General features: G+C 40.5%; 1 protein-coding gene across 8 annotated transcripts in view; it reads left to right on the plus strand.

The window, feature by feature from the left end:
• FAM135B (family with sequence similarity 135 member B) overlaps positions 1-12,079 on the plus strand; it is a 271,906-nt gene that overhangs the window by 210,401 nt on the left and 49,426 nt on the right. For all 8 annotated transcript variants that reach the window (XM_017746687.1, XM_017746686.1, XM_017746688.1 and 5 more), the window contains one exon: positions 9,071-9,197. In XM_017746687.1, coding sequence (XP_017602176.1) covers positions 9,071-9,197 — 127 coding nt within the window. The remainder of the gene's footprint in view (positions 1-9,070; positions 9,198-12,079) is intronic.

Genomic DNA, 12,079 nt, shown 5'->3' on the forward strand with positions numbered 1-12,079 from the left:
AGTCTTTGGTAAGAATTAAATCCCAAGAAACATAGAAAAAGTTCTTAAACAACCATGCAAGGAAATGTTTCAGTTCCTTTTGAGCTTGAATTAGGCTAAAATTTACAAATCGTTGTTCAAGAATCTTTTCAAGTTTAAGATAAATGTCCATATGAGGCTCTGAGACCAAGAGTCTTTCCACGGTTCCTCCATAATTTAGAGATGGAACAGCAAAACAAAAACAAGAAGAGAAATCCAGAGTTTACTCACAAATCAGTCGCTGTCCTTAGGGATCGGGGATCTCTCTGCCCGTATTAACCACCATTTGTTACAGTGGGGATACTGCAACACGTGTATCAGACAACAAGGCCCATGGAAAAGAAATACATATGGACTGATTCTTGATAGATGTTTCAGAGATGTTTATTTCTCCAGCTGCATGGCCGGAGGTCTGCCGAGGAACTGAGGCAATCACGGGACCTGAGGGTTCTTGCCCGCACAGGGGAACACAAAACAACCAATGGGGAATGAGGCTGACCAGGGGCTAGGAAAATCCCGTGCCTCCCCCCCAGGGCCCCTCTCCCGGGACCAGATGGCAGGGGGAGGGCCCCAACATGGGGATAGTTATATTATGATGGAAAAAATATCTATGCAGTGTTTCACTGTGGTTTCATTTGCTACCTTGAACTGTCCCATCATGATACATCGTGTGTGTATACATATTATTTCTACACATATCTATAGACGTGTAAAATTGCAACAGTTCTAGACCTACCCTGGAAATAATTATATAAAATTGCAATTCACTGCTCTATTGAAGTTTTCCTGGAAAACCACTTTGCCTGAAGCACATCTATCAGCTCATATATGCCCTGTGGACTCAGCTTTTCATGTTTTGTCAGCTCTGTTGACAAAGTAGATACTCTTGTTCAAATTCTTCCATATTGTCTATATTTAAAGAGGAAAGCCAGCAAGACCAATTTAGGCCTTTCCCTTCAGGGTAATGCATACTCACAAATAGCTCCTGCTGGGGGAACCTTTGCAGGGTGCCTCCATTACCTCCTGCTTTTTTGACAAGTGAACATTTTGATATTGACGCTTGTCCTGGTTAAAAATTCTGATATAATAAATATTACATTAGGTTTGAGACTTTGAAGCCCTCACCTTTTACCAACCTGAGAATGAGTGAAATTCAAATTTCTGGGATCCTTTGCAGGCTTCTGGATGGAAATTTTGTGATTCGCCCTTTCTAAAGAGTATAACCCTCAGCTTTGTGATAGGGTCCAAATTCATGGCAACTGCTAAAGGCTTTGTGGATTTATTGAGAAGGTGAGAGGCTGGGTAGGAAGGTGGTGAGGTAGATTTTGAATGAACTTATCTCCAGCTTTGTTATCACAGAATCATAGAATGGTTTGGGTTGGATACCTTAAAGATATTTTAATTCCAATCCCCTGCCATGGTCAGGGCCACCTTGCACTAGACCAGGTTGCTCAGATCTCCATTCAACCTGGCCTGAACACTTCCAGGGATGGGGCAGCCACAGCTTCTCTGGGCAACCTGTGCCAGGGCCTCATCACCCTCACAGTAAAAAAAATTCGTCCTAATATCTGAAATAAATCTCTTTTTCAGTATAAAGCCATTTCCCCTTGTCCTATCACTACATCCCCTTGTCAAACATCTCTCTCCCTCTTTTTTATAAGCTGCCCTTAGGTACTGAAAGGTGGTGCAATGTCACCCTGGAGCCTTTTCTTCTCAACGCTGAACAAACCCAGCTCTCTCAGCCTGTCCTCAGAGGAGAGATGCTCCGGCCCTCTGATCACCTTTGTAGCCTCCTCTGGACCTGCTCTTAGAGGTCCACAATATCCCACAGTTTCCTATGCTGGGAACTCCAGAGCTGGATGCAGCCTTGCAGGTGGGAGTCGCAGAAGGGCAGGGCAGAGGGTCAGAATCTCCTCCCTTGACCTGCTTCCCATGGTGCTTTGGATGCAGCCCAGAATGTGGTTTACTTTCTGAGCTGCAAGTGCACATTGTTGGCTCTTCTCCAGTTTTCCATCCACCAGAACCCTCAACTTCCTCTCCACAGGGCTCTGTTCAATGAGTCTCAGTCTGTATTCTTACCTGGGAATGCCCAAACTCAGGAGTGGCACTTGGATCTGTTGAACCTCGTGAGGGTTTTGTGGGCTGGAAGCTGCCCCATTTATCTCCAGAGCAGTCATATTTGCTGTTGATGTGGGATGTGGATGACCAGATGTTGTGTTGATGTTGATGTGGATGACCAGAAGCATGGTGTGATGCTTTGGTGCTTGGATTGCCGCCTCTCTTGGCTCCTTTGGCAGCTGCATCCCTCTGCAACAGGGTGGGGACTGCTTGGCTTTTACTTGTCCTTACAGAGCACTAAGCCAGATCTTGGTTAAAATCTCTTACTTTAACCCTTAGAGTTCTTTGACTTCTCTAAAAAGCATTCCAGAAGTGGCTCAGGAAGCTGGAGTGCCTGGGACCAAGTCCAAGACTTTGCTTTCCAGGCAGGAGTGCAATTACAGGGGAGAACTGGCATGTAGGCCTCAGTGGTTGTGACAGCTGTTGTCTTGACCTGAAACACTGCTTCCCTCACCTGTGTCTTGCCCTAAACCCAAACCCTTCAACCAGGCACAGCGGGACACTGTGACACCAGGGCTGGAGCTGTGCTGTGGAAGAGCAGTGACAGCTGCTGTGCTGGCTGTGGTGTCTGCACTGAGTGCTTTTGGCGCCTGCAGATCATGGAGTAGTATTTCAGGCTTTTGGGATGTGGGAGAAGCAGAGCAGAACCTACAGCAAGAATTGGATGCCACATCTCTCCTAATATGATACAAGAGACAGTTCTCTTTGGAAAGTTGAGGGCTTGCCTCTGGCAACCTCATTTTACCCAGGGTGGCAGGAGATGAGCACACTAAGCCTGTCAAAAGATAACCAGAAAAAGGGAACAGTGTTCAAGCTTGAGACTGCTCCCGTGCTGAGGCACTGGCCTCCATAAACAGCTTAAATACCTTCCATTCTCTTACCTAACATCCAGAGGCTAAATGTGAGCAGACACTTGTAAGAGGAAGGTGAGGAGGAGGAGCTGGGGATTTGGACTCGAGTTTTCTCATTTGTATGGATGAGTTTGGTTTCTGGCCCGAGGCATTGACTTCTCCCTTAGCTCCCTGTCACCGGCCTCACAACTGCTCCTGTAACTGCAACCCGTGCTTATTAGCTCAGCTTCAGCTGTTAGGAAAGGAACTTTGCTCCAGCATAGCTCAGACTTCAAGAAATATTTCTGGTTTTCCCAAAGGAAAATGTGCAGGTCGGTGGCGTAGAAGTCTACCTAGTCTCAGGCATGCTGCACAGTGCCTTGCTTATGCTGGACTCACTTAGGAAGCAAACAAGAAACATGGTTCATTAATTCCATAAATCTCTTCACTGCTTCCCAAAAAAGTAAAAGCCCAAACCACAAAGGAAATTTTAAAAAGCCAGTCTTGAAATCACTGCAGATAAGCAGATCCACAGGCAGCTGGCAAACCTGTTTCCTCTTGCTTAGACAAGAAAGGGGTTTATTTTTCTCAGCTTTCTAGATTCTCCTCAACTTTCTATTCCTTTCCCCACTTTCACACGTAAGTTTATGTGAAAAAACAAAGTAGTCTTTCAGGATTTTACTTATTAACATTGAATTCTTAATTGCCCACATCCAAGTCACTGGTTCAGAAATAAGAAATCTTGGTGGAATCTGAGATGGGGAAATAATATACTATAAATTTTGTTGATGGAGCAACCAAGACACAGACACTCAATTTTTATGTGCCTTTACCTTGTTCTTTCTGGAAGAGGAAACAGAATCAAAAGGACACAGAGTATTTAAAGATTGCTGATCTAGCCCTGATCTAGTTCTCTGCTTCACTGCACTGAGGAATTAGGCCAACCCTGGGCATTCTTGAGCAGTTTTATCTCACCTAAACTCATTTATAATACTTCCAGGCATCCTCCTGTTCCTCAAAAGCACAACTGATCCATCTATAAATGACACATACACTCCGCTGCCTTGTGCACCTTGAATCTGGGTGCAGATTACACAGGTCCATTTTCCTGCAGGTGGAAGTGTAGCTGACTCCTACTCATGGGCAGCTTCCATCTGAAACTGCACAAATGTAATACTGGGGACTAAACTTCTTCACTTATTTTCCCTCTCCACCCTGTTTGCAAATAAATTAATCTGCAGAAATAAAATGGAATATTTACGCAGTAAAGAGCTATTCCTTCCATAAAATATTTATTAGAAGAATACTGATTTATATTATTGTCCTTTTAGAACTCATCTATAATAACTGGATGATTTTTCCTTTGAATTTTCTTTTATTTGGTAGTTTGTTATGTATCTGCAAAGATAAACCTCCACTTTGACATGCCATTCTCCTGTGCTACCAGCTGAGAAGTCACATAAGAAAAACATGACAATATCTGTCAATTAAAAAAAAAAATTCCACTCAAAAGTAAATTAAATATCACCACATGGCTTTATCTGCTTTCAAATTTTATAGCAACTAAGGTTAAGTTCAGGACAAATGAGCCAGAATTTTCCAGCAGTCAAAATCACTAAAGATTTCAAACCAGATTCCCCCCCTGCCCCAACTCTGTTGGGGACCTAAGGAGAGATATCTATTTTCATTAAACTTTTATTATAATAAATCTTATCAGTTTTACACAAAATGCTCAGAACATTTTACAGTCACTGATTATAACCTTAGTGAAACTTCTTAGGTAAGAGAGAACCATGTCTAGAGGAGCAAAATCTGTAAACATGCACAGATTATTCTCAAAAATACATAACAGATCCCCCATGTGCCCTATGGCCTTGTGCCAGTAGTAATTTGCCAAAAGCTATATTAAAGTTTTGAGTTAAAACAATGAGGGAAAGGAGTGTTTTCATTACAATTTTCCTGATCTGTGGGAAAAGGAAGTTCCTGGTGAAATGCAAACAGATGGTAGTGGCAACTGTGAGGGTTTAATTCTGAGTATGCTATTTCTATGAGACTGACTTAAATTTTAAATTTTTAAAGCAGTAATATTTTATGTATAAGGGACTGAGAGAAAATAAGTGGTTTCTCCAAGGATCTGGCCTAAATGGGATACAAGTTAATTTCCTGAATTTCCACTCCTGATTTACTCACAAGATTTTAATTTCTTGTCATTAGAAATGTGATGATTGTTAGTGGGGGGGCATTGTTTGGGTTTTTTTTTACAGTTTGATCATTTCATCTAGAGCAAGAAAGGTTTTTTTTTTCCAAACAAGAATCAGATCCCAATTTTTTTTCCCCCATTCTCCTAAAAACTTCAATTCATTAAAAGATTGTTTTGCTTACCAAAAAATACCCCAAATAACCAAACCCTCCCCTGTCCCTAAAATAAAAATTCTCAAAACCCCAAAACAAAATTAAAAATTAAAGAAAGGTATTTCTTTTTTGGGCAGTTTAATCTCAAAGAGACCATGGCTTTCTATTAAAATGCCCTAAAGTATTTTTTCTGATTTGCTTCAATAACACATCTGAATTCACATTTATTAAGGCCATTCCATCTCTTATGCTAGGAAACTGTCATTTCATTTATATGTAAGAGAATTGTCCACAGAAGATAAAAATCCAGGGAATGATTATTTAATATTTTGTGCTATACGAGAACCTGGTGGTGCCACGTTCAATTCTGCAACATCAAGTTTAAAAGAACCAGAAACTTCAGCACTTATTACAACATGCAATTCATTCCAAAAGATGTTACAGAGGCCAAAAGTATAAATCACAAAGTCATGGACACTGATTCATAGAAGGTAACCATGACTGCTGGGAATAATTGCTTGAATATAACCTCTGAGTCAGAAAGGTCTTAAATTTAAATTGCTAGGATCTTGCAGGCTGTAACAAAGGAAAAAAAGGACTTTTCAAGGCAGTTTAGTGTACTGTGTAATAATTTAGACTGCTTTGAAGGAAAATGGCATAAAATCATAGAATATAGAATGGTTTGGTTTGGAAGGGACCTTAAAGATCATCTCGTTCCACACCCCTGCCATGGGCAGGGACACCTCCCATTATCCCAGCTTGCTCCAAGCCCCATCCAACCTGGCCTTAAAAACTTCCAGGGATGGGGCATCCACAAATTCTCTGGGCAACCTGTGCCGTGGCCTCACTACTCCTGGTCTCATGCATAAGATCATCAAAAGGCCAGCTCAAAAATATCCCATAAAACATTTCACTGAAAATATTAATAGTTCTGCACCCATGGTAATCCTCCTGGACACACATGTTACCTCTTTTAACCTTTTTTATCCTGATTCCAATTAAAAGCTAAGGTTATCATACTGGATAAGGATCTAAATGTTGATATTAAATCAGTGCTATTAAATAGATAGTCCAAATGGACACATAAATAACTAGGGTTTGTGATTCATACAAATGAGCATGTTTACATAAATATTTAGAAGAAATAAATACAGAAAAAAAGAAAAAAAAAAGAGGTCGCAAATTAACCTGTTATTGCTAATAAAAATTTTCTTCAAGCAATGTATACTTCAGAAAACATTGGGGGACTCAGCAGTTTGTAAGCCTTCCACTTAAACTTTCCCTCAGCAGACTGATGATGTTTTGGCATGTTTCCCAAAAAAAGGTTTTTGTTATACAGTGCTATGTGAAATCACTTTCCATAAAACCAACAGATTAAAAATCCTTCTCTGTTGTAAAAGCAACAGATAAATAAACAAAAAAAGGAATTAAGAAGTGCTCTCCTTTCCCTTTAAACCTTTGAAAGCTTTGCTCATATTCAAATGAGGAGTTTTTCATGTGCACACAATATTTATTTAAGCTTCTCTCTCTGATACCACAGCAATCATTTTTTATTTCTGTTTCTTGAGCCTTTCCAGCAGACCACAGCAGACAACATCATTCAGTAACAGCTGAAATTACTCACAGCAGTGTATAGCTCTTGTCTGTTGGAAATAACTTTATTTATTTATTTATTTATTTATTACTTTTATCTTAAATGGTGCATGTAGGAAATACATGGAAAGGCTTCATGCTGCTTAGCAGCAACCAGCTGGAAATTGCTTTGATCACATAAATTAAAGTATACATAAGCAAGAACAGATATTTGCTAATTTCTTTTCCTCCATCCTCCCTCTTATGGAATGGCCTTTTTGCAAGTATTTATAAATAATAAGCAGCAGGTTTTTTCTACAGACAAGACATGGATTAGCATTAAACCTTCTGAAACTGGTCCAATTTGTAATTTTGCTTGAGATTCTCTTTCTGATCTTGCAGAAACTCTATTTCACACCAGAACCTCACCTTTTGTATGGATATTATTGAATGTTTCTTTCATCTTGTACCTTTAATATAAGGATCTTTCCATAGCTCAAGAAGCACCTGGACAATGCTCTCGGGCACATGGTGTGATTCTTAGGGCTGCCCCGTGCAGGGTCAAGAGTTGGATTTCGGTGATCCTTGTGAATCCTTTCTGTCGTGGGATGTTCTGTGATTCTATGATTCTCTGTTTTCTGTGTGTTTCTGTACAGCACTCGGCACTTTAATCTGTCCTTAAAAACTGAACCAGGTGTGGATATCAATGATTTAGTTTGATCTGAGCTGATGCGGCCATGTGATACACATCTACATAGAGGAATGGCACATTATGGTTTTAAGATTTTTTTTGTGCTCTCCATCCTGGAAGTTTTTTATTCTTTCAAGGAGACCAGGTCTCCTGGGTATGATGTGATTTGGGATGCCTGGGTGGGCATCAGATGCCTGTGGATGCTGATCCCAGTCTGGAAGCTGTAGAACAAAGCCAGTGGCATTACCTCTGCAGTTTGTTTGCCTTTTTCTCTGCAGATCATTATTTCAGTTCCACCTTTGCCTGCCTGTTTTTTAAGAACCCTTCTTGTTGCTTGCACAGCAATTTAGCAATCACGGTTGGTGATTTGACTCATTGCATTCCCCACAAGTAGCCTGATTTCCTTCTTGAAATCTTGATGTAGTTTGTGTACAGCACTTGTTATCAGAGGAACTAACAGTGGGGTTATCTCATCTACCTCCAGTTGTTGATGAAGCGGTCATCCAGCCTCGCTTTACAGTCCACAATTAAGAATTAAATACTTGGAGGGTAAAATTCCTCTGATCTGTTTGATATCACTGCTTCAGCAAGAGATGACTCATATGCTGGGAATGCCAATTCCTCTCCAATGAATATAAAGGCAGCCCACATCATTAACTGGGGTGTAACTACTGCTCAGTTTAATCCAAAGTATGACCCCTGGCTGCACATCAGTACTCTGGTGGGCTTGATGCTGAGTAAACTCTAGACAGGATATTCCACCCTTAATGGGTTCTTGGTCTTCAGTAGGAAATGTACATATATAGCCAGAAGGAAGCACTGACCACAGGAGTCAGCACTGAGAATGAAGCAACTTACATTCTGTCATTTTTTTGAGGAAGAATTTGGATAACAGTGAAATCATGTTGCACCCGGAAAAAATAAATGTAGTTTTTTGGCTGAAGTCTTATCCTTTTGGTGCTGAAAGCTAATGCTGTGGGAGAGTGAGAAATGGGAACCAAACTTCCAATCTATAATAATAAGTTTAGGATAAGCTAAAAAAGATACTGGTAGTTAGGAGAGATCATGCACAACTCAGAGAGGAAGGGTGATGTGGTTAAAGCCAGAGAGAAAGATGTTGCATCCATCAAGGTGCAAGCTGATGAGAATGTGATCCCTGTGGATAGATGGAAAGGTTGTGTTGGTGAGATGTTTTGCTGGAAAAAGATCTGTAAGACAGCAGAGAAAGGAGTGAGTGAAAGATAACACTCAAACCACTGGACTGAATGCCTAGAAAACAAACTTCATCCACATTGCTTGAGCTACTGCACACAGGATAATGATCATTTTCAAGGAAAATATTAATTTACAGTGCAACTTGAAAGAAACAAAAGCAAAACCTGCCAAAATTGTAAATCTTTTCTAAGCAAGGAAATTATACTGGGACAACAATGATTCTTCCCTAACAATGCTGCTCTGATTACTTTTTTCTTAATTTTTCTCCTTATAGTTTCGCTCGTCCAGGGAAAGGTTCATGGCTTGGTAAAGGCAACCTGGAGGCGGGACCAGACCAGTCCAGTATGTCATTAGAAAATCTAGTGTTTGGAGCTGGCTACTGCAAACCCACTTCTTCAGAGGTAAGGAGGATGAGAAATGATGTCTTCAATTCGATCACACAAAGTGTCCACATTATCTGTGGAGAACATGTCATGGTTTTATATTTCCTGTAGAGGGATTTTGTTGGAAGAAAAACCCTTCAAACATTTCTGCATGAACCACCTGACACTTGGGCACACAATTCCTGGGTGTTCAGCCCCCACCTGCATGGACCATTTCACGGTTCAAGATGTATGGATATATCCCCCAACTGACAGTGACACTTTTAAGAGGGGATTCACCTGAGTAGGTGTCTGCTGTAAGGTGAAGTTAATTATTCAGGAAAAGGTCCTGGCTTTCGGGTCTGATGTATGACAGTCAGAGGACATGAGTCATTATTAAGGATGTTGTGAAAGAAGGTTTTGTGTCCAGAGTATTGTGCATGTAGGTGGAAGGGTGTTACAACGCCTTACTCATGGCAGGTCCCACAGTTAGTGTGTGCCGTTGATCTTGCTGCTTACCGCAGGTAAAAAGGAGAGCTCTTGGTGCAATTTTTGGTAGAAAGTTGTTTGTTTTAAAAATAATGATTAATTGGTTTTTTGTGGTTTGTTCTTTTTTTAAATTACTTTTTAATTTCTTTAAGTGCTAGATTTGGAATGTTTGGGGTTTTTTTTCTTTTTTGTCAAAAATGTTTCCTCAGATCTAGAAACTCACCCCGGAATATTGCAACCATTAACCTGTTAAGAAACTGTGATTCAAGGCTTCTGATTAACATGCTGCCCTCAGCTTCCCTCAACATTTCCTGTCAAAGCTTTTCTGTATAAACATTAAAAATATGCAAGCCTAGAGCTCCTGGTGCAGAGGAACTACCAGGGAATTAACGAGGGCTGAGAGAAAGTTTGGCCTGAGACTGCTATCCAGTGTATGCTTTTGGCAAACAAACTGACCTCAACCTCTGCCTCTCTGGTAGACAGTCACACCATAGACATTTAAATAGCTGTTTGTATTTTAGACTAATCTCTGTACATCTCTGTACAGCACATGATAGAGGCTTCTTTGAAGAGTGGTGCCTATTTTCATTATCCTCTGGACAAGTCTCTGTTGTAAGAAGAGAGATGGAAAGGCAAGCTCTCCACTCCCATTTTTGCTTTTAGTCTCCATGGAAAAATCTTAGTCTGTTGTAATTAGAAAAAACCTTGTTTCCTTCCCATATTTTTCCCTTAGATGGAAACCCTTTCTTCTACCTATCTCTGTAATTTTTTTTTTTTTTTTTAAATTTTAATGATGGTATAATTTTGATGAGTTTACCTTGACTGGAAGCCAGGTGCTCACCAAGCCATTCTATCATTCCCCTCCTCAACAGGACAAGGTGCGATAGAGAAAAATTGTGGGTAAAGACAGAGTAAGTTTAATGTGCAGAAGCAAAGAAAAACAAATGATTTATTCTCTCCTTCCCATCAGCAGGTGATGTCCAGTCACTTCCTGGGAAGTGGGGCTTTGGTATGTATAGTGGTTTCTCTGGAAGACAAAAGTTGTAATAGTGAATTCTCCCTCTTCTCCTCCTTTTTCTTAGCTTTTATTGCTCAGCAGATATCCTATGGTATGGAATATCCCTTTGGTCAGTTTGGTTCAGCTGGCCTGGTTGTGACCCCTGCCAGGATCTTGCCCCACCCTACTAATGGGGGAATATTGGAGAGACAGCACTGGTACTGTGCCAGCTCTGCTCAACAGGAGCCAAAACACTGAGGTGTCACCAACACCTTTGTAGCCACCAACACCGAGCACAGAACTGTGAGGGCAGCCATGGGGAAAGTTAACTCCATCCCAGTCAGAACCAATACAATTATTATTATTATCCAAGCAGGTGACCTATGAAATACCAAAAAAACCTGCTCTACCAAGAACTGGCTTTAGCACACTGCTGCCCTGCAGTCATCAGAATGCCACACACCAAACCATCATAAATATAATGCTGCACAGTCCACATGGCCAGATGTGCATTCGTTCAGCTTCAGAAACCTCCATAAGTCATGACATCTGTTCTTGAGCTGAGTGTTTTAATTTAATAGACTCTGATGGTGTTTTTGCTATGCATGCTGTATGATAATGAGAAAAGGCTATTTCTCTTGGCTTAACATAAAAAAATAAAAATTCAGAGCTAGAAAATAAACAGTTGTGGGTGTAGACCTAGCTCCAAGCAAAGGCCATGTGACTGACTGCTGGTTTATATGGGAGTTTATATCAAACCATAAAGGATTGAAGGAAGAGGAGTAGTATTAGTTCTTACTGTGCTGCAGTACTTGGCACTGAGTCAAGTTTTTCCCTTTAAAACTTGTAGATACTATTCCAGGTGGTTCGAATGTGTTTGTTAAACTTCCATTGGTTTGGAGAATTTTGCATCATTGCCAGTGGGCATGAGAATGGATCCTACCCTTTTCAATAAATAAAAAAAAAAACCCCAGAACCTGCAGACCTCTCTGATTATATATATTTATTTTTGTTTGGACCTTGCCTACTGCATGTCTGAATTAGTAACTGTTGAATACCAGAACTCAAAATATACCACACATATTTCTGTTTGTAAACTGTTCTGATTTGATGAAACTGGCTAAAGCTAGGGTGGAACATTAATAGATCTGGTCTTCCAAGGCTGACAAAGCTTCACTGGGAGGCAGGACATGGGAAAATCAATTTTATAGGGACATTGGTTAGTTCCTTTTTATGTCATAAACTGCCATGAAACACTTAGTGTAGGTCTATCCTGTTTTTAATTTTGTTTAGTTCTGTTTTCATCTGCTTCTACATTTCATGTGCATTTCTGTGTTTTCCTCGATCTAAGAAGTCTCCAGGCTTAGCTCTTAAAATGCACCTCCTGGGCAAGTGCCTTCTGTTTAGTATCTTTTCTAGGGAACCAAATTTGATT

Source organism: Corvus brachyrhynchos, unplaced genomic scaffold (genome assembly GCF_000691975.1).
Source record: "Corvus brachyrhynchos isolate BGI_N302 unplaced genomic scaffold, ASM69197v1 scaffold89, whole genome shotgun sequence".
NCBI lineage: Eukaryota > Metazoa > Chordata > Aves > Passeriformes > Corvidae > Corvus > Corvus brachyrhynchos.